This window comes from Giraffa tippelskirchi, chromosome 7 (assembly GCF_054371585.1).
Source record: "Giraffa tippelskirchi isolate mGirTip1 chromosome 7, T2T-mGirTip1v1.2.pri, whole genome shotgun sequence".
NCBI classification, from domain to species: domain Eukaryota; kingdom Metazoa; phylum Chordata; class Mammalia; order Artiodactyla; family Giraffidae; genus Giraffa; species Giraffa tippelskirchi.
Window position 1 is genome coordinate 50,253,137 of NC_137281.1, and position 22,877 is coordinate 50,276,013.

The 22,877-nt window shown below is 45.0% G+C and overlaps 2 protein-coding genes across 17 annotated transcripts in view; both read left to right on the top strand.

The window, feature by feature from the left end:
• Nucleotides 1–70: 70 nt before the first annotated feature.
• Nucleotides 71–11,474, top strand: HSDL1 (hydroxysteroid dehydrogenase like 1). Of its 7 annotated transcripts, none has more exons than XM_081514038.1 (6): nucleotides 71–167; nucleotides 3,981–4,035; nucleotides 6,859–7,084; nucleotides 7,758–8,203; nucleotides 8,413–8,640; nucleotides 9,307–11,474. In XM_081514038.1, exons 3-6 carry the CDS (start codon nucleotides 6,865–6,867, stop codon nucleotides 9,403–9,405), a joined length of 993 nt encoding a protein of 330 aa, XP_081370164.1. In that variant the 5' UTR covers nucleotides 71–167; nucleotides 3,981–4,035; nucleotides 6,859–6,864; the 3' UTR covers nucleotides 9,406–11,474. The 7 variants fall into 7 exon arrangements, with proteins under 7 accessions (XP_081370164.1, XP_081370166.1, XP_081370168.1 ...); XM_081514040.1 differs by having other exon boundaries at nucleotides 11,265–11,474; XM_081514042.1 differs by having other exon boundaries at nucleotides 6,900–7,084.
• A 2,269-nt stretch (nucleotides 11,475–13,743) lies between these two features.
• MBTPS1 (membrane bound transcription factor peptidase, site 1) overlaps nucleotides 13,744–22,877 on the top strand; it is a 45,314-nt gene continuing 36,180 nt past the window's right edge. For 5 of the 10 annotated variants that reach the window (XM_081514007.1, XM_081514015.1, XM_081514006.1 and 2 more), the window contains exon 1: nucleotides 13,744–13,845. The gene's annotated coding sequence lies outside the window, so the exon portion shown is untranslated. Of the gene's footprint in view, nucleotides 14,209–15,246; nucleotides 15,390–22,877 lie in introns of all 10 variants that reach the window. The other 5 variants (XM_081514009.1, XM_081514014.1, XM_081514010.1 and 2 more) reach the window with 4 other exon arrangements.

The following is a 22,877-nucleotide window of genomic DNA, read 5'->3' on the forward strand; positions in this document are numbered from 1 at the left end:
GGCCTGAGCGTCGGAACGCCGGGGGCGGGTCCAGCAACGGCCACGCCCCTGGCGCGTGCGCGGGTCACGTGGGGGTGCGGCCCGCGGAGCTGCTGCGGCGGCGGTGACAGGGGCGGCGGCCCAGCGTCTTTGGCGGGACCAGCTTAGAGGCCGCGCCATCTCTGCAGGTACCGCGCCCCCCACGCGCATCCCCGGGTCCCAGACCCTCCTAGGCTCTCTCGGCGCCCGGCAGGGTTCGGTCCAGCTGCTCGCTCTGCGCCCCACCACGCCCCCCGGGACCAGTGCCCTCCGCGCCGAGACACCGGCGACCCCCGGACCCTGTGGTCCTTCCTTTCCCTGCGGCCCCCGCCCCCAGCACCCCTCCTTCTTGGCCTGTCCACCCGAAGCGCCTCTTCCCCAACTCCATCCAGGCGTTGCACCCTTGAGGAGCCCGTCTTCTGGGCCCGCCCCTCCCCCGGGACCCGGCCTACCTGGGGCCCCACCCACCCCGAGCGCAGGCCCGTCTCTTTCCCCGGCATGACCCGGGTGCTCCCCACGAGGCTCTGAAAAGCACCCATTTGTGCTTCTTTATTCTCGTTTCCAAAGGACTCGGACTGAGTGGGGTTGTTGTCTTCGTCTTTGTTCTGAATGAGAAGTAATTCAGAATAAGGGCGTTCTTGGAGAAAGGGCCCCACCAGCTCTCCAGCGGCCGTGGTTTGTTGGGCCCTGCCGGGTGCTGGAGGGGAAGGGTTCTGGGGACCAGGGAGGCTGTCGCTGTTCCGAAGGAACGTGCAGCCCGGCGAAGCCCAACCCAGCGGCCCGCTCGGTGATGTCAGCAGGATGCCCGCCTGGGGGTCTCAGAGTGGGGGTCTCCAGGCACGCCTCTGGACTTTAACAGACCTTGATCTGAATTCCTACCGCCCACTTCTTAGCTGCAGAGTCCTGGCTGTGCCACTGTACCACGGTAAGCCTCAGTTTCCATGTCTGTAAACTGGGCATGATTACAACTCTGCCTGGAAGGGTTGATGAGAGAAGTGCCATGATAGGAAGAAAGCACTTAGCAGAGTCTTTTGCAGAAAGCCAGATTTTAATCCTGAGCGCTGCAAATAGACAATAACTAACATTATTGAACATTAAATTATAGTGGCTGATAGCCAAGGTTTATTGAGTGCTGATGTTCCCAGACTCTGAGTGCTTCGTACATATGATCTGATTTAATTTTCATTATAATCTTAGGCAGGAAATATTAGCCCCATATTTGCAGGTGATATAAGGAAAGCTCTGGTGAAGTAATGAAGTAACTTCACCCAAGACACACAACTCTTACATGGGGAGCCTGGGTTCAAATCCAGGATGTCTGTTTTCGGAGTCTGTGGTTGTGATCACTACAGTAATATTCCACGGGCATAGATAGAGCTCAGCAAATTGTTTTTTTCAGCAGATTTTTTTTTTTGAGATAAAAGTCACATAACAAAATTCACCATTTTAGCCATTTAAACGTGTGCTGTTCATAGTAGCGTGGTCACTGTCCACAACCATCACCACTATTTAATTGCAGAACATTCCCATCATTCCCCAAAGAAATCCCACTTCGTTGGCAGTCACTCCCCATTTCCCACTCCTCCTGCCTTGTGGCAGCCCTCATCTCCTTTCTGTCTCTGGATTTGCCTTTTCTGGTCATTTCCTGTACCTGGAGTCATAAAATGAGTGGCCTTTTGTGTCTGGCTTCTTTGGCTCAGCATACTGATCTTGAGATTTGTCCATATCATAACATGTATCCATACTTCGTTCTTTTCATTGCTGAATAATATTCCATCATGTGGACAGACCACATTTTGTTTGCCCATTCATCTGTTGTTGGACATTTGGGTTGTTTCCACTTTTTAGCTAGTGATTAATGAGCACAGCCATACTGGTTTTTGTGTGAGCCTAAGTCTCCAGTTATTTTGGGTCTGTACCTGGGAGTGGATGCTGTTAGGGTTTTAATTCCCACTGCACAAGTGGAGACCTGAAACTGAGAGGTATCGGATCTTGGACAAGAACTCCCATGTTTAGACTCTCTCCATGTAGTTTATGTTAGCGGTATACTGAAACTTGGCACAGGGAGTAAGGAAACTCCAAAATGTCATGATACACCATAATAGCTTCATCAAAGTGCTGATGCAAAGTTGGAGAAGCTTCTCAAGTTATTTCTCCCCGAGTGTAATTTGAGCTTTGAACCCAAGGCATTATTTGCTTCTATTTGTTAAATAGATACTGTATACTTAGCCCCATGCTAGAGTCTGGGGAGGAACAATAGAGATGGATGTGACCCCAGCCTCACACCATCACAAGGCCACAGGAGGATTAAAGACTTGAATCTGAAAAGTGGAATTGTAAAAAAAAAAAAAAAAATGTGGAAAATAATATGGAAAAATATCTTTCTGACCTGGGGCTAAGATGGGATTTCTGAAATGAGACATAACAAGCATAACCCATGCAGGAAAAAGATTGATAAATTGGACTGTGTTGATACTAAGACATTCATTTCATCAAAAGCACTTATATAAAGAGACAAAGCATACAGAGAACTAGTATCTAGAATGTAGAAAGAATACTTAGAACTCTGAAAGAAAAAGAAGACAACACAATAGAAAGAAGGTCACAAGGGGACTTCCCTGGTGGTGCAGTGGTTAAGACTCTGCACATCCAGTGCAGGGGGCTTGGGTTTGATTCAGCACGCTGTGTGGCTCAGCCAAAATAAATAAATACAATTTTAAAAAATTGAATTTTTTAAAAAGTTGATTTGAAAAGAAGTAAGATCAAAAGCTAGGAACAGGCATTTCATAGATGAGAAAACACGAACAGCACATAAACGTCAGGAGGGAGTGCCAGCCTTATTAACAGTCAGGAAATGCCAGTGCAAACGATGGTGAGATCCCATTTCACAGCCAGCCTTTGGCAGGAAGTGAACTGTTGGACGTTACCAGCCATTGAGAGGAGGAGGCACCATGAGCTCACACTCGCTGCCGGTGGGCATGTAAAGTGGCTCAGCCGCTTTGGCAGCATCTGGTTGAACACATGGATGCCTTGTGGCCAAGAGTTCAACTCTTAGGCCTGTCCCTTTGAGAAACTCGTGAGCATGCATGAGAATGTTCACGGCAGCGCTGTTCATAGTTGTAAAGTCAAAGCCAACAAGAACAACCCATCAGCAATAGACTGGACATACGAATTGTGTCTGTGCCATGAGATGGTGCAGCAGTGATGGCCCACAGCTACGGAGGTGTCCCTGGGACTGGAAAACAGCCCTGAGTGAGAGAACAAGTCACCAAAGGATATGTGGGCTTGATTCCTTATGTAAGGGGCAAAACCAGGCAAAACGGAGTACTGTTATTTCAGAATCTGTGGTAGGGTGGTATACAGCTGTTTACAAAAGAAAAGAAGAGAGCAAGGGAATGATTACATCAGAACTTGGGAGAGTGAGTACCCCAAGGGTGGCAGAAGGGGATGTGACCAGGGAGGAGGCATTGGGTCTTCTAAGACTCTGATTTGATTTGTGGAGTCGTGTGGCCCTGTGTTTTTTTATTCTTTGACCTGTGCATAATAGACAACTTTGGTGTACGTTTTTCCAATTTTCTTAAATTGTTGTTTAGTCACTCAGTCGTGTCCGACTCTTTGCGACCCCATGGACTGCAGCACGCCAGGCTTCCCTGTCCTTCACCATCTCCCAGAGCTTGTTCAAATTCATGTCCATTGAGTCGGTGAAGCCATCCAACCATCTCATCCTCTGTCATCCCCTTCCCCTCCCGCCTTCAATCTTTCCCAGCGTCTTTTCCAATGAGTTGGCTCTTTGCCTCAGGTGGCCAAAGTGTTGGAGCTTTAGCCTCAATGCCTGTTTGGGATTCATGGCACATGAATTTTTACTTTCTCTTAACTTTTAAAACCTTTGGTCTGAGTTTTATGTAAAGTTTTCCCAGCTGAGCTGTGAGGGAAAGGTGTTTGCTGTTTGTTTTTGCTTGCAGCTTGTCCCGAAGAGAAGACAGAGCAGCTCCTGGAGGCCCAGAGCTGGCAGAGGAGGTAAGAGGAGACTGCAGGTGGAGAATGACTCGGGCAGAGAGACTGAGGACTCTATCGTAGTCAGGCATCCTTTCTGGAGTTTTTCTGTCTCACGTTCTTGAGAAAAATGGTGTTCAAGGAGGGGTTGAAGTTCCCTTTACACAGCTTCCCCTTGGGATGAGGTCATTCCCCAAGGCACATGGGACCTCCTTTTAGCTGGAACCTTATTACAGACACGCCTGCCATGCATTTTTCCCAAGTATTTCTTTGGCTCCAATCTATTAGACCTTGATATGTGGCATCCAGTGTTTTACTGAAGACATTGTTGTAACATCTTAGACGTATACCCACCTGTTATTTTGAATAATAGATTTAATATTCCAAGTATCTAGTTGTTTTTTTTTCTTGCTTATGGTTGTGTTATTTCTAACTTTATTACATTTTGTTCAAAAAGTACTGGTGCATACAAGTATCATGTTTTGCATTTACTTTCCTCATGGCCTACTCTTTGAGTAAGTGTGACAGATGGCACATGTCTACTATAAAAGCATTATTTCAGGAACTCCTAGCTTAGGATGGTTGGACTCGGATTCTCAAGTTTTTATATTTTTCTTTGTAAAGCGCTAGTGTTTTGGTCACTTCTCTGGGAATCTTGAATCAGCTCTGTCCCAGGAAGCAGCCACTGTGACCGGGAGGGGCCTTTGCAGCCAGCACCTGTCCCCCAGGGTGTGGCTCTGTACTGCCACGGTGTGGCAGGGGACCCTTGGGGAGGTGACCCGACACTGCCTCATCACTAGCATCTGGAAGCTTTGAGAGGCACTCGTGCATAGCATACGAGGAGGGGACGCCTCTGAGGTGGAGGACTGTGACCCTGAGGGCTTCCCTGGTGGCTCAGTGGTAAAGAAGCCACCTGCCAGTACAGCAGCGGTGGGTTCAATCCCTGGATTGGGACAATCCCCTGGAAGAGGGAATGACAACCCACTCCAGTATTCTTGCCTGGGAAATCCCATGGACAGAGGGGCCAGGTGGCTGCAGTCCATAGGGTTACAAAGTGTCGGACACAGCTGAGCGACTAAGTACAGCACAGCACAGGAATGTAAAGTTTAATGTTTGAGGGGTTATGTGTGCATTGTGGGGCATTTAGGAATCCTACTGCCTGTTTCTTCAGTTTTCTATCATGTTTCTTTCGTATGTTTTGTTGGTTTGTAATTTGTCCTGCACACTCATATGCATACTCAACACACACACACATGTATTTACATCCAGTAGTTTTTTGTTATTTTATGCGCCTGTTACCAGTGTGGTGTCATTCTTACAGCGTGTTCCATTCCAGAGGTTAATTTGTTTTCTTCACTCTGCAGACCTTGGTTGAGCTCAAATTGCATTGCGGTGGAGTGGGAGGGAATTCACTTATTCTTCCTCAAGCTTATGCCAATTTTTGCTGCTATTGTCAGGGATTTTTGTCTTAGTTTCAGGATTTTTTTTTTTTCCTATACAAATTTCTGTGAGAGGGGCCACTTCCAGAAATTTTATATAAATTTTGTTTTTGGCTTAAATCTATTTTCTCTTACATAATATTAATAAATGCTATATACCCCTGTGCTTGTGTATATCTGAGCTCCCTGTAATTTAACTGTGGTCTGTTCTGATCTTTCTGATACCTGACCCTCAGAGAGAGCACGTGGTCGGCTCAGCCCTCGGTGACTCCCCTGGTCTAGTCTAGAAGGAAGTTCATTAGCCTTGGTCGTGCCCAGCCTTTCTCTGCCTCTGATCACAGGCGCACACACGTACACACCAGTTCATATGGCATTTTAAGTTGTTTTGTTAAGATGTCAGTCTCTCCTCCTAGACAGTCGTTTGCTTCATCTTTGAAACCTTAATGTCCATCCCAGTACATGGCATGTAAAGATGCTTGCTGTGTGGATACTTAAAAGAGTCATATTGGAGTTTTCTTTCCCTAAACACAAAGGGCCAGGCAAGGATGACGGTATTCCAGTGATGCCAGCCAGATGAAGCATCCTTAGCCACTGTCATTTCAGAAAACCATGTCTTCAGGTTCGGGGAGTATCTCTTTTTAAAGAGAATATTATTTACGTTATATGTTATATATATATATATAATGTAATTTACGTTAAAGGGTATTAGAGCATAGTTTTGTCTCAAAGTGAGTTGTAAGGTCTTTGAGGCTGAAGTGTTGGGCTGTAGCCCACCAGGCTCCTCTATCCGTGGGATTTTCCAGGCAAGCACACTGGAGTGGGTAGCCATTCTCTTGTCCAGGGCATCTTCCTGACCCATGGATTGAACCCTGGTCTCCTGCATTGCAGGCAGTTTCTGTACTGTCTGAGTGACCAGGAAGCCCCCTTTGAGGCCAAGGCTATGTCTGAATAGTGCCTCTATTTTTCGTAATTTGTCTCTACAGGGATAGTAGGTCCTCTGTGCCTGCCGGTTTTGCATAAATAAATTCAATAAAAGAAATAAACATTACTCTCAGCTGTTACATGAATTAAAAAGTCTGTGCCTGAGAACTCCTTAGGGCACAGAGCATATTGTGTTTATCGCCGTATCCATAACATTTAGCTCAGTGCCTGGATTTTAGTAGGAATTTGGTAACTCTTGATAATCATGTTGACTAATCTTCTTGGATGGAAAGAACTTTGTAAGCTGCAGATGTCAAGTAATGATATCATAACTGGATCCATGGGCTACATGCATTTAAACAGTTACCATTATTTGAATGCAAAATTGTTAAGCCCTGATGTCTCAAACGTCCTTCTTCACCCAAACTGTGTGTGTTCCTTGCAGTTACTAAGCAAAGACCACCTCTCTTGCTCCCTGCCCCTGCAGGCCGCCATGGCTGCCGTCGACAGCTTCTACCTCTTGTACAGGGAAATCGCCAGGTCCTGCAACTGCTACATGGAAGCCCTCGCCTTGGTTGGAGCCTGGTACACTGCCAGAAAAAGCATCACCGTCGTCTGTGACTTCTACAGCCTCATCAGGCTGCATTTCATCCCGCGCCTGGTGAGCAGAGCGGACCTGATCAAGCAGTATGGAAGATGGGCAGTTGTGAGTGGTAAGAGATGAGATTTCACTTCTTGCTTGATTTAAAAACGAAGTCCTCTTTCCCATTTGATCTGTGTTTTGAGTTCGATGCTTCATTCAGGGACTTACTGAATTTAATCATGTTTTCATGGGATAAAGAAATAAAACTTCCTCTGTTATGATTATGTACACATTTCTCACCGCTCATCTTAGAAGTGTTTCCCTGTGATTTTTGTCCTCTTTCTGTCACCTCCTATTCCACATCCAGCCCCGCCTTCCTGTTGCTTGCTTTTCCTTCTTGCTCTCTGTTTTGAAAGTGTCCTTACTAACTGGTACCATTTTCAGAAATGCTTCCTTCTTTTAAATTTCATTTTCATTTACCATTGTCTCCTAGGAAAGTACCTCCTGATACTCACTGAGACCAGATGATGCTTTGAGAACAGTCTCCCACTGTGTCTCACAGTCACCTTGGCGAACGTAAAGCAGCACTTCCTCTACCTGTCAGAGTATCTGGGCGAGCATTTGATTAGCTTGTGTCATTCGTATTACAGATTCCACCTTGTGCTTGACTGGTTACTCACAGAACCGAGTTTATTTCTAGTGTGTATCCTTCTCTGATTAAACCCAGACATGGGGTATTTAAAGTCCATTTTAAGGGTCGCACCGTGAAACGAGTTTGTTCCCTTTCCCGGCTTTTCCTGTAGGTGCCACGGACGGGATTGGAAGGGCCTACGCAGAGGAGCTGGCCAGCCGCGGGCTCAACATTGTCCTGATCAGCCGGAACCAAGAGAAGCTGCAGATGGTCGCTAAAGACATAGCTGACACCTACAAAGTGGAGACTGACATCATAGTCGCGGACTTCAGCAGCGGCCGCGAGATCTACAACATGATCCGGGAAACCTTGCAGGACAGAGACATTGGCATCCTGGTGAATAATGTGGGCGTGTTCTACCCCTATCCGCAGTACTTCACACAGGTCTCGGAGGACACGCTCTGGGACATCGTCAACGTGAACATTGCTGCAGCCAGCCTCATGGTCCACATCGTGTTGCCAGGGATGGTGGAGAGGAAGAAGGGGGCCATCGTCACCATCTCCTCTGGCTCCTGCTGCAAACCCACCCCCCAGCTGGCGGCGTTCTCAGCATCTAAGGTAACCCGTTCCCAGATGGAAAGTGAAGTCATCACGTAGGAAAACATTTATCACAATGGTTTGGTCTAGTTTGTTGTGTTCTTTGTCAGCAGCTGATGTTTCCTTATGCTGTATTTTTTTCCCCAAATGACCATAGGTCTTTTTTTTCTCTTGATTTCTTTCGAGTTCCCAGCAAAATCAGTCTTTTCCCCTCCTGTTTTATTTAACAGGCTTATTTAGACCACTTCAGCAGAGCATTGCAGTATGAATATGCTTCCAAAGGAATCTTTGTACAGAGTTTAATCCCATTCTACGTGGCTACCAACGTGGCCACCCCTGGCAGCTTTCTGCACAAGTGCCCATGGTTGGTGCCTTCCCCAAAAGTGTACGCACATCATGCTGTTTCTACCCTCGGCATTTCAAAAAGGACCACAGGATACTGGTCCCATTCCATTCAGGTAACTAGCCGTGTGCGATCAGCCCTCGTAATTAAGGTTAAGGCATCCTAAACCTCTCCCAAATGATAGATACATGGGAATCTGATCGAAGCCTGATGCTGGAAGATGAGGATCGTAAATTCTGATTCTCAGACCTTAGTGGTTCCAGTTCAGTCACTGAATCCTCTTCTGTGGATTTATTATGTTAAGAACATTCGAAAGTTCCAGCTGCATGACATCTAGAAGAAGAAATCTGTTGTTTTAATGTCAGTAGAGTAAGCTCCACCCTGCCCCTCAAACCCCAGTTTTGTCTCACAGTACTAACCATGTATGCATTTTGCTGTTTGACCTGCCTTTTATTCCTGGGATGATTTGGAATTCTTTCATACATGACTTTTCTATTCATATCACACTGAGTAACGATGGAATCGTATCACTGCATGTAGGTCTGTCCTGCCTACTTAGAGGAAGGGGTGAGTGGGTGGTGATCCAATTTCTGTTCCCCAGAGAGTCTAGCATAGGGTCTTGTGCAAAAGCGGGTGCTCAGTGTAGCATCACCTAAGGTTTTTTCCTCTTTTGTAATTAAGGTGATTGGTGATGTTTGTTGGCTTAAATCATTGCTGATCTGTGCAATTTGTTGATGGCTTTGGATTCTAACCTTGTAATCCTTTTCTCTTTCATCTTTAGTTTCTTTTCGCACAGTATATGCCTGAATGGCTCTGGGTGTGGGGAGCAAATATTCTCAACCGTTCTTTGCGTAAGGAGGCCTTATCCTGCAAAGCTTGAAGCCAGATGATGGTTGGGAAGTTTGGCCGACTTGTGGGAGCCTGCAGTATTCTACATTTGGAGGAACACATGGAATTTATCTTCTGCATTTTTTTCATGACTGATTATTTAGCATACTTTTGACTCATCCTTTGCAAAACAAACACAAACCTTTTAGGAGTGCTGTGGGAAAACCTTGAGGGCCGCACACGGAGGGCACAGAGTAAATATTGACTGTGGCACGAGAACTGATGGAGGAAACCTAAAATTTGATGTTTTTTTTTTGTAAATTTTCAGAAGTTGTGTGATTTATGTTGTTCTAGGAGCTACAGTAATATGATACTGAAATATGACGTGTCAGCTCTTACAGTCTCACATGTTTCTTAAGGGAAATTGTCTATGTCAGTAGATGAATTATAGCATTGGTTTTCAAATGTTCATCAGGAAAGACTATTGAAAGGTGTTATTTTCTAGGTAAGATTGCTGGTATAATTAGTGGAAACCTGTATTGTGTAGCTTTAGTCGTTTGGCTCTCTGTGTATGAAATGCTGCTCTTCAACTGATAATTAGAGAACCATGTGTGTACATATGTTGTGTACATCTGGACAACTTTATTTATTGGTAGGTTACTTTAAAAAAGATTTCTCGTCAAGATGTTTTAATGTGGCACCCAAAGGGGTATTAAAATTCTACATTATTCTTTTTCATACTAAACAAGGCCACCTAATTTTGTGCTATAGGTTTGCCATATATAATATCACCTAACAACATTCTGTTTTTTTTTTTTTTTAAGTCTACTAAGGAATTAATTCATTCCTAGATTTGGACATGTGATGACTGACCCTCAGTGATCTCTTATTTATAGTTACTGTGGATAAGTAGTGATTTCTCAGCCTATGACCCATTTTATAACTGAAGTTTAGCCCTCTAGAACTTCTTATACCTGGTTGTGAAACACTTTTCTGTGTAATATTATTCCATTCCAGTAGCATTAATGATATAAATATCAAGTATTTATAGAATAATAGTTAAAATATGGACAAATTATGTGTGTGAAAAGACATACTGTATCTGTTGAAATCAGAAGCTCGTTCTTGGTTCGTGTAACAAATTTGTATGTTACAGCGAACACTTTCATTGGTGTGAAGATAATTAATGCCCAATAACCACCACTATATGGGTTTGCACTGAACCCTACTGTGTAATCTTTCTGGTTCAGGTCTTATGAAGCCAAACATTTTTGAGAACACATACCTAGTGCTTTGACAATTGTAAATCACAAGACGAATATGACAGTATGTGCACATTTGCAATCCAGAGTTTAATATTGCAGTGCTGACGCAGAAACCATTTAATTGAAATCAGGACTTTTATGGAATCGCTTACTCCTGAGCTGATATCCATTACGAGGAGGCCTGAGCATGCTTTTATGTTATGCCCACAGTTTTGCCAGTGACATTGCCTTAGTATTTCCAGATCTGACTTGGACTCAGGATCAGAGGTTAAATTCAGAAGCTCTTCCGTCTACAGATCAGGCCTTCATCACACAAGAGGAGGAACTGAAGGTGTGAAAAGTCACATACCAGTGATATGACACGGAAGTGACGATTTTGATGGCGTTAGCTGGAAGCCTTTGTCATATTTGACATTTCCCCACCTGACAGTTGATGGTCATTAAGACTAGAGAAAACTTGACTTCATGCCACATTGACTTGAACTTTGACGTATAATAAGCAGCAACGTGATGTAAAAATACCATATTTATATTTAAGGTGTGGTATAGCAGTGTCTTATATTTATAGATTAGATGTTGGATCATTGTTACATGATGAGACTAAGTAAACCATGTCAGTAATGTTTTAAAATTCTCTTCTTGGCAGGACATATGTAAATATGCTGATCGGTGCAAAGTTCATGAAAGATGAAAACCAAGAATCTTCCTTAGGTTTCATCTTTCCCAGTGTGCATTTGAGAGTCATAATTGGACCACTGTAGCTGGGGTTTCTTATTAAGGATGTGGGAAATACACCTTTGAAACAACCTGTGACCTGAAAATTTAACAATAAAAGCAGTTGCTTCTGCTTCCTTTAGAAGAGGTGTTGGTCCGTATTTTTGGAAAGAGAGAAACATCCCCCCCCATAGAAACAAATATTTAAAAATTACAAAAAATTAATCTCTGAACACCTGTGACAGTAATTCTTTAAAAGCTGGTAATTCAGTCAGAATATCGTGCATAGCCATATGTCTCACAAGTTTTGAAACTATGGAGTTGATTTTTTGCTCTCATTCTCCCAATAGGTTGAATAAAATTTTTATTCCTTGACGTGGGTGATATGGAGATCACTGGTGGTTTTGCCATGATCCATTTTTCGTTGAGCGGTGGGGATGGAATACTGTAGCAAGTTCAAGGAGTGGGAAGAAAAAGGGAGACTGTGAGTAGCGATAGCTCTTCTGAGGAGTCTTTTTTGCTTTGTTTTGCTTTCACCTCAGTTACTTAAAATCTTGGCACATTTGGGTTAAATGGCATCTCGAGTCTTGACACTGTGTGCAGTCTGAAATCAGTCTGTGTCTCTATCTCTGGACTGTTACTCTTTAAAATAGCATTCAGGTTTAATAAAGATTTACCTTCCCATGGGATTACAAATGCTTTATTATACACATGAAGTGTTAGTTTAGGGAGTTACCAGAACCTGGAGTGGTGGAAAACCGGTAGAGCTGGATTCTGGGGCGCTCAGCCTCCCTTGGTAAATTTCCAGGCCATCTCCTGTCACGCTCCAGGCCCCCTGCAATTTCTAGGGCTCTCAGGAGCTGCAAAGTTCCCCTCCCCTTCAGTATCACATTATGAGGATGTTTGCGATTCACTAACCTACCTCTGTTCCTAACAGTGGGGCTTTGTATTCAATGGCATAGGGACCTAAAGGGCTGGTAAAAGAACCCTGATTAGAACAATTCAGTTAATTTTAAGATCAAGTCCCTTTTGTGGTAGTAGAGGGGGAGTGCTCTGGATTTATAAATGTCAAGAGTTCTCTGAAAGTTCCTAACTGATGTGATCTCAGGAGGTAGGGAAGAACTTGATTAGGTGTGGCTTGGTCTAGTACAACCACATTTATTGAATATGTTATGTGTCAAAGTCTGTATGTGTATGCTTCATTTAACCTTCATCCTATGAGGGAGGTATTCATATCTCATTTGGGTGAGGAAGGTGAGTTACAGAGAGCTGAGGTACAATTTGCCTAAGATCACAGAAAGCTAGTAGGTGATTCTATGTTTCTCCACTATATTATATCAGTTTGGTTAAATAGTGTTAAAATATGCAATGCTGTAGTTTCTAATATTGGGGCATTATCCAGGTGCTGTGGAAAGGTCAAACAAGATACAAGCAGTTTTATCTCACAACATAGCATATCATTTGTTATCAGCATGACATCAAACAGGCTTTCAGTACCCCTTGCATGCCAGCTCAGTTGTGTCCCACTGTTTTTTGACTCCATGAACTGTAGCCCTCAAGGCTCATCTCTCCATGGAATTTTCCTGGCAAGGTTGTCATTTCCTTTTCCAGGGGATCTTCCCGACCCAGGGATCGAACCTGTGTCTCCTGCATTGGCAGGCAGATTCTTTACCACTGCCGCCACCTGGAAAGCCCTTCCATCCCCTAGTTGTGCCCAATGTCTAGTGTGGATCAGCTCAACATTCAGACATTAAGTGGGTGGTTTTCGTATCTCAATCACCCAGACGATTGGGGGGGGGGGCGCACTTTTAGGGAGTTTAGTACATTGATTCTTGTTTCTTCAGAACGGGTCACCGCTTGGCGTCCGTGGTCCAGGCGACGCTGGGAGGGCTTAAGAGTAGAGCAGACCCGACTTGAGGCCGGGCTCTCGCCTGTCAAGGTGGCAGGCGAGGACTCGCACCCTTAGGCCTTGAGTAAGCACTTGACTCGCCTGCATCCGAGCTGCAGCGAGAGTTAAACGGGTAGAGGTTTGCAGGGGGAGCGCCGCCGCACCTGGCTCTACAGGCCCCAGGAGGAGAGCACTGGATGGATACAAACGTTAACTGGCTGTTCCGCCACGGCTGTCCTCCGCATGGCCGCGCCCGGCTGGGGCCATACAGGTTCCCCGAGCTGCGAATCCCCCATCCGTCCACTCCAATAGTCCTTTCCCCAGACTCGAGCCAGGTCCCAGCAACCTGACCCCGCCCCTGCCCCAGGGCCGCAAACGTCGCGAGACCTCCACCCTTCCTCCCGGCCGGGGTCCCTCCAGCCTCGGGACCTCGGCGTCCAGCGCGCGCACGCAGGGCACGCACGGTCGGTGGGGTCCGGCGTTCCCGGCCGTCGGTGTCCCCGCCCTAATCGCGCAGTCTCGCGAGAGTTGGGAGTAAACAGCACCGAATGGAGACCCGAGGCGTGTTTGCGGTGGAGGCGCCGTTATCCCGGGCCCGGCGGACCCGAGCCTGAGGCGGCCGCAGGTACGTCAGGCAAGTCCGCTTCCCAGAGCCGCCGGCCCTCCCGACCTGCCGGTCGCCCGCGCGCTCCGGCTTGCCCGCCGCGCTCGAGGCCCCGAGGGCGGGGGTCTGCGCGGACGGGGGCGGCGGGGCCTCCCTGCGTCCCTGGAGCCGCGTGGGTGCGAACCAGGCGGTGCGGGGCGGCGGTGGGGGGCGCCGGGAGGACGAGCGTTGGAGACGTGCGGGTGCGCCGCTTGCTTGCCCGCGGGAGCCGCGCCGTCCCGCCGCTCGCCCCAGCCGGGCTCCCGGCCGGTTTCCCCGCCTGGCCTTCTTTGCGCGTTGACACGCCTCGGTGGTCGGTCCACTTCCCCGCTTCCTTTATCTGAGGTGAACTTTGATGGAGTCACACCGTGTGCCTGGTCCGGGCCCTCAGCCTCGGAACAGACCGCGGTTCTCGGTCTGCTTCCCAGAGGGGAGCCTGCGGTGGGATCTTAAGGGACCTCGGTTCCTGCCCCGTCCGTGTTTGGTTTTTCATAAATGCGGGTAAAAAGCTCGACGGTCATTTGGGTCGGGGAGGTTCTGGTTCTGGTTGACTCTCAGACCTGTAGGAGCTTCACGTGCTGCTTAAGACTGTTGTACATCGTCTCCTTTACGTTCATTTAAGATGTTTTACCCCTTGTCTGGGTTAGCGCCCTTGAGACTTTGGGCCTATTTGCCTATGCAGATTAAGTTAAATATTTACTTTAGATTCCGAAGGACACTTCCAAGTAAGAGAGAGTGGCCTCAGGTCTCGGAGTTAAACTGGAGAATTTCGCTTCCTTTGGCCCTTTAGTCTTGACTGTGCTGGTAAGTCAAGCAGCCTTGACTCGCTTCATGGTTTCAGTTTGCCTAAGTATAAAAATGAGGGGTTTGGAGAACAGTGATCCCCCCCCCAACTTTTAATCTGCAGCACCCATTTTACATACACACACACACTTTTTTTTTTAACGTGAGTGCTTTATTAAGGTTAAAATTACTATTTTTAAGTGTGCGTATTCAGCATTTTTTTCCCGTACATTTGCAGTTGTGCAATCATCATAATCCAGTTTTAGAACATTTCTTCCATCCCCAAAAGATCCCCCACAGTGCCCATTTGCAGTCACTGCCCATTTCTAACTCCAGCTCCAGGTGACCACTAATCTGCTGTCTCCTTAGATTTGTCTTTTTTGAATATTTTGTGTATTCAGATGGGGTTATATGTGATGATTGTGTCCGGCTTCGTTTGCTTTGCATACTGTTTTTAAACTTCATGTAATTTGTACCCTGTATCAGTGTGTCATTCCTTCTTTAAAAAAAAAATTGAAGTATAATTGCTTTACAATGTTGTGTTAATTTCCGGTGCACAGCAAAAGTGATTCATTTATACATATATATATTCTTTTTCAGATTCTTTTCCACTGTAGGTTATTACAAGATACTGAACATAGTTCTCTGTGCTATACAGTGCTAAGTCGCTTCAGTCGTGTCTGACTCTGTGCGATCCTATGAACTGTAGCCCATCAGCCTCCTCTGTCCACGGGATTCTCCAGGCAAGAATATTGGAGTAGATTGCCATGCCCTCCTCCAGGGCATCTTCCTGACCCAGGGATCAAACCCATGTCTCTTTACAACTTCTGCATTGGGAGGCAGGTTCTTAACCAGTAGTGCCACCTGGGAAGCTCATGCTATACAGTTCATCCTTGTTTATCTTTGCAACCCCTTTCACTCTTTGCTTAGAATTATCCAGGCGAGAGTACTGGAGTGGGTTGCGATTCCCTTCTCCAAGGGATCTTCCTGACCCAGGGATTGAACCTGGGTCTCCTGCCCCGTGTCTCCTGCATTGCAGGCAGATTCTTTACCATCTGAGCCATCAGGGAAACCCCCATATATATGGGAAACCCCCATATGGTGTGTATCTGATAATCCTCAACTCCTAGTTTACCCTTTCCCTCAATACTTCATTCCTTTTTACAGCACACTTTTTACTCCACTGTTTGCATGTAACACATTTTGTTTGTCCATTCATGCAGGACACTTCTTGCAGATCATGCTTTTGTTGCTATGTATGAAGCAGATGGCTAGAGCCCTTTTTGTTAGAGGTGGGGAGGGAGACTCCTGGGATGGCCAAGTGGGACCCTGGCCCATAAGTATTCTTACAATCAAGAGTTGGTTGTGTCTGTGAATAAAGCATTTCTAGTCTAGTGCTTGCAGAGCCTTAGAAGCTCCTCGGGCCCCATGGGATGTTGCAGGCGCCCTTCTGAAGAGTCAGGAGGTTTTATTATCCCTTTCGCATCCTACTCATGTTATGTGATTACCTTGTCTGTCAGTCTGGTGGGAGATGGTTCTTGCCCTGCCTGCTGTCTCTTTCATTTGTGTGGCAGCCACAGTAAGTGCCAGTAACTAGAGGCCGGAGGCCCAATAGACTGCATGTGGCTCCTGGTGCAGTGCTTTAAGTGGAGTAGGGGGTGGTGTATTTACATCTGCCTCTTTACATCAGGAGAGAGTTGCGATACTGCTTATATTTTATTGGAAGAATTTGGCAACTCCAGCCCTTGATGACTTGAAATATTAAGAACGGGAGATGGACCTTGGTCTCTCAGTGTATGGTCTGAGTCAGCTTGAGACTGATTTCCTCCTCCCTGTGGCCTAATCAGTTTTGACCTGCTACAGAAATCTGTTCACTTGGTTTATTAATATTGAGGATGTCTTTTTGCCTAAGGTTGCTTAAGGAATGAGTTTAAAATGTGGAAAGTCCTGGATGGTGGGAGGGTGAAGAGAATGAGGAGACAGCAGCAGCCTCTGTGAAAGAGCAGACAGTAAAAACAGTGTGGATCATGACTCTTGACTTTGGTGTTCTTGACTTGCGGGGCTGAATTTCCCTCTATTAAACCTACTGATGGGCGAATGTGCCAGAATGAATGGTTCAATCAGGCTTAAGAATACACCTTTAAGATAGTGTGGTCTGGCATCTCTCAAATGTTAGCCTATTAGACAATGGTAATACAGTCAAGCGTGCAATTAGTTATAAAACTGGTATTTTTACAGCCAAATTTTGATTGAACTGAATGGTACCCTTTTGTGACCTAAACAATTTTCTCTGGATCTGTAAAGGGTCATTAAAAAGCAAGGCACATCTTCCTAATTAGACAACTATTGGGTGATAAAAGTCATTTCCCTGACTTGTGTTCTTTAATTATTTGCAAAGAAATTTGTGTACTTTAGCTATACCTAGAATCATAATCCTAGTGACACTGTTTTATAATGCAAAATAGAAGATTCTGGGCTATAAGGAATGCTAACTGTTGCCTGCCCAAGTAATACATTTCCTCTGCTTTGTCTCCCTCTTATACACATCTCATTAAATCTTATTCCTATTATTGTATTATTTGAGCTATTTGAGCTTTGTATTTTACATTTAGTATTTAATGTCAAGTATTTTTTGATTGTACCTGTATTGGAGACATAATTATACTTACTTATGGAAAATCCATAATGTTGTAAATACCATCTTTTAGGGTGTACCTTTGTATGGAAAAATAACCAGGCCTTCTACATAAAAAATTTGTAGAAGTTAAATCCAGTCAACAGTTAGTGGATCCAGAGACAACCCTAACCAGGCCCTGTAAGTAAGTGATATTACAGATGACGAAGCTGTTTAGAATGAACTAGCTGAAAGCATAACCTTAAGTTAGAAGGTAGTCAGAGAGATTTTTGAAAACAAATCCAAGGAAATAGATTCCTTTTCTGGAGGAGGACATGGCAACCCACTCTAGTATTTTTGCCTGGAGAATCCCATGGACAGAAGAGCCTGGTGGTCTACAGCCCATGGGGTCTCAGAGAGTCAGACGTGACTGAAGTGTTTTAGCATGCACACATGCAGATCTCTTTTAAGCTCTGCTATGTGTATAATTGAAATTACATTTTTAACATATTTTGACTGTGCAAGTTTTATTGCATAAAGTTATCTTTTTTCATGTTCTTTTTCCCTGGTGCGTATAGATAAATATTTAAAAATGAAAATTTGGATCGCATTAACTGTTTTACTTACTATTTCATTAGCACGTCCCCCATATTCTCTGGGAAATATGTTAGTTTCCTGGGGCTGCTGTAACAAATTTCTACACACTTGTTGGCTTAAAACAACACAGATTTGTTGTCTTGCAGTTTTGGAGGTCAGAAGTCTGAGGTCAATCTCACTGGGCCAAAGTCAAGGTGTCAAGCTTCATTCCTTCTGGAAGTTCCAGGAAGCATGTGTTTCCAACCTTTTTCCAGCATCCAGAGGCACCTGCAGTCTTTGGTGCCTGACCTCCTTCTAGTATCACTTCAGCCTCACGCTCACATCATCACTCCCCTGCCTTCCTCTTATTAAGACTCTTGTCATTACACTGGACCCAAATGGACCATCCAGGTTGCTCTCCCCATCAGAACATCCTTTTAGTTACACCTGCTGAGTCCTTTCAGCCGTATAAAGTAACATTCATAAGTTCTGCGGATAAGAATGTGGACATCGTTTGGGAACCATTATTCAGCCTTCCCAAGGAGCCTAATTTTAAATTGCTGTATTGCATTTCCATAATGTACATGAATTATTTAGCTAGTTCTTTGTTGCATTTTAGGTGGTCTCTGATTTTTCCCAGTTAAAAGCCTTGGACATAAATTGTGTGCTCTCAGATTCATGCTTCTGTGGATTTTAGGAAAGCCGGGTAACCTTCCTCTTAAGAGTATGGCCTCTGGAGCCAGACCACCCACTTTCCCAGCCCAGCTTCCCTACTCAGAGGCCCAGTGACTCCAGGCAGTGCTGAGCCAGCCTGGGCCTCAGTTTTCTTGTGGGGTAGGGACAGATTGTTGTGAGGATTAAGTGAGTTAATACATGCACGTTATTAGGATAGTGTCTGCCACATGCTGAGTGCTCGGTATGTGTTCATTGTTGTTATTACTGAATTTATCAGGCTAAAAGTTTTTTACATTCATGTATTGACAAATTTCAACTCTAAAAGGTCATAAGAGTTTTTTACATTCGCTAGCAAACTAGGAAAATATTCAGGTTGAATTCTTAAACTTGATTTCATTTTATCTGGCTGTCTCAGTTTTGTCTGTCAAAATGTTGCTTGATTTTTATGATGTAAATTATAGAGACACTGGGGTTAATTCTGGCAGCTGTTTACTATCTCAGTTCCTTAATTCTTCAGAATGAGAAATACTTTTAGTTTCCCTTTGAGTAGCTCAGCACATCCCTTGGGATGGTCAGGTGTCATTCTGTGTGACAGCTGATGGCTGTAAATCTGTTTGACAAGGTCCATGGTCTGGTTGTGCGCACCGAGTCTACAAGAGGCTTAAAGTTGCCTCCAGTCCTCCCCTACATTTTCAAATTCATACTCCTACCCTCCTGAGGGCAGTCCTAGCAACTGAGACTAAATATAGGACCTTTTTTTTTTTTTTTTGCATATTTTGGAAACCATTTCAACCCACCAGAAAGGGTGGAAGAATAGTACAAGCCCTTTTTTCTCTGCATTTGTAAGTAAGCTGCAGACCTGATGCCCTTGATCCCCAGATACTGTAGCGGGCATTTCCTGTGAGCAAGGACCTTCTTCCATAACCACGGCACAGCCTTCGGAGTCCAGCAGTTAGTCATGATACTCCACTGCTATCTCATCACAGGCTGGTCCCATGCAGGTTTTGCCAGTTCGTTCCAGTAACATCCTCACAGCAAAGGGATCCGGTTCAGAGTCTTGAGTTGCCTTCAGTCGGGAGCCTAATCTCAGCCGTTCCTTGGTTTTCATTACCTCAGTACTTACGGAGGTTGCAGGTCAGTGATTCTGAAAGATGTCCCTCAGTTTGGGTCCTGATGTTTCCTCATGACCTGATTCAAGTTGTGTGTCTCTGGCAGGAACCCCTCCGGAGATGCCAGGCTCTTCCACCACGTCTGCCTGGTGGACCCAGGTCTGTTTGTCCCATCTCTGGATAAACTTGATGAGGCGTCTCCATCCTAGCATTACTCTGCTTCCTTTTGTAAATCAGGATTTTGTTGAACGGAGGCATTCTGAGATCATGTAAATAGCTTAATCCTCTTCACACTTCAGTTTCTTTTCTGTGTGTATGCCATGGTGGACTCATGTTTTCCTTTTGTATTCAATGGGTCAAGATCTGTTACTCTCACCATTTACTTTGATGCTCAGATCCCAGCAGGCCCCTGTGTTCCTGTGACCCTCCCCACCATTCTGAGCCCTTCTTACTCTTTGGCACAGATGTTCAGATTTGTCTCTTTTTACCCTGCCCCAGCCTGAAACTTACTCTCTCTCTAAGGAGCCTGGTTTCTTTCAGTGGAGAATAGGGTTTAGAAAACCAGTGCTGGGCACTAGTGGGGTGAGGGGGTTCCCTCCTATGAGTATATTGCTCTCCCCATGTTCTTTGTGCAGACAGAGCTAGGAAATACATGTCCATGTGTTGGTGCGAGCGTATGTTTCTACATCTGTCTGTTGAAAACCTTGCATTCACACCAGTATTTCCATTGCCGTCCTGCATGGCTCATTCCAGTATTTCCCTTCATGTTTGAGACTTCCTTCTCTGACAGTGAGAAAGCTGCCTCCCAATCTCTACAAAATATTTATTTGACCCAGTCAGTGTCCTCTGTCACTTCTGACCCCTCACTCAGATTCTGATGCCCCTCGCCAGGGGCCTCACCGCCCCCAGTCTCCATCACTCCACACAGGCTGGGCTGCTGAGGCTCTCCCACCAACACCTACCTTCTTGTCCTCAGCCTGTTGTTTTTATAAAAAGTGTTTTTCCCTTCCTGTGTGTCTGTGTAAGTGTCTGTGTTTCCATTCTCTATGCTTGTTGCTGCATATGTGTTTGGTACTAGATGGTGAACCTGGCCTGGGGAACATGCTCTCCAGGTCTGCACTGGGGAGTGAGTGGAAGGAGCCATCGTGGACATGGTGAGGGGTGCCCTCAGAGCCCCACGGAGGAGTAGGGCCCTGTATCTTTAAAGCAAACAGGCCAGGGCCGCAGAGGTCTAGAGCTGGTGGCTGGTCTTGCGACCCCCGTGATGGCGTGGGCACTGCCTCAGTTGTAAGAGAGCATCACCCCATCTCTCCCCACAGGCTGACTTCTAAGTTCATTGTCTTTACCTGTGTGTGAATTATTTTGGAACAGGTTTAATGAAAATTGATGTAACTCAACTTACTGAGTGTAACATTTGCTCACTAGGTGGCTCGCTAATAATATTTGTGTGGTATCCAGTCCAAATGTGTCATAGATTCTGTAGCATTCTATTTGTATTTTATTTTTTAATTGTTTTTTCACCATAAGTTCATTTCCTATACCATGCGAGCCCTTGTCACTGTGATTAGCTTTCTCTTCTTTGACCTATAATTTGATAAGTCAGGTGTACGCTTCAGGTAATTGTATTCTGTGATACCTCATTGCTGCGAGCACCAAATATGAACAGAAACTTGGGGCTCACTCCCAGGTGGCTTCCTCTAAAACAGGTTGGGGTGGCTGTTGGTGTCCCCTGTTGCTTTTCTTCCACCTTTCTCTTCTGGTCATTGTTTTTAATTTGTTTATATGATTGACATTCTCATTGTTCTCTGTGTTGCTATGGAAATATCTTTTAATATTTCATTTCTATCTGATTAACTCTGTTCCACCAACCTTGGTTTCCAGTTTGAGATAGGCCTGCTCTTCATATCATTTGTCATTATAATGATGAATGTCCTAATTATTATTTCAAAGATTGTTTAGATACTCAACCGCTTACCTGTTTTTATCACCGTTTTCTGTTTATCAGTGCTTTCCTACAGAAGCACACTTGAACAGTCCGAGAAACCACAAACCCCTTGTTAGTCTCAGGTACCAGTTTCTGCCGGAAGAGTGGGTTTAGTAACACCTTGACACACCTCTCTCAAGAAGGGGCTGACTCCTTGTCCTGAATGTTTTCTCCTTAGAAACAAGTAGCAATGGAAGGAAGGACTGTCTCATTTCTCTGCTTTCCCCCTGCTGGGTTATTTATGTTTCTGATGTGATCTGTGCAATGTATTTTTCTGGACGTGCTACAGCCTGTGTTTTTTGTTTTTTAACTGCTGCTCTATTCTTCACTGTGAAGAATACCCTTTTCCTTGCCATTCAGATATTTTGAAAGGTATTTGTGCTCACATGCAATTTAATACTCAAATCACATTTTTCTCTGGCAACAGCTTTTACCTCACCAGCTGTCCGTCCTCTCATACCACATCCAGTAAAGAGATAATCTGATTTTGCAACACATTCAGCAGGTTGAAAGTCTTTAAGTTGAGGCTTCAGGTAAAATACTGACAATAAAAACTCTTCCATGTTCTCTTCATAGAATTGGCAGAAAATATTTCAAAACCTGAAAAAGTGTAGTTTGAGTAATTTCAGAGCACAGTGTGTCTTAGAGGGTGGTAGGCACATGAATTGTATGGAAATTAGTCTGTTCTTAGGTGTTAATTTTGCAGTAGAAAGAAAAGGATGTGTACCAAGCTTTTACTTGAAAAACTGGTGGAATTTAATTGGCAACCCACTCCAGTATTCTTGCCTGGAGAATCCCATAGACAGAGGAGCCTGGGGTTGCAAAGAGTCCAACACGCTGAGGGACTAACAGTGCACATGGGGAATTAAATACATATGCGGAATTAAAGTGCTGATTGGGGCAGCGCCCTGGAGATAAAGAAACGCAAATGATAGGAAAAGACAGAATCTGAAATTGAGGCAAAGGGAAGGAGCTTGAGCAAAGAGTCGAGACTCCCATTCATTAGCTCAGGGCTATTGTGCTTAGTATTCCGGGGGCTATTTGTTATACTTGTTTTTCTCCATTTTTCTCATTTATTTTATCCTATTTTATTTTTGAAGCTGTCTTAAAACTTTCTTTTCCCCTTGTAAGGAGTGAGGAGTAACTAAATTAAAATGAGCTCATAGATATTTCATGGTTGCATCATGCATTTGTTTTGTCTTTTAGCTGGTGTGTCTTTTAGACCCTCTTACCTAAATTGCAGAGATCATGAAACCTCTGTGGCTCTGTCGGT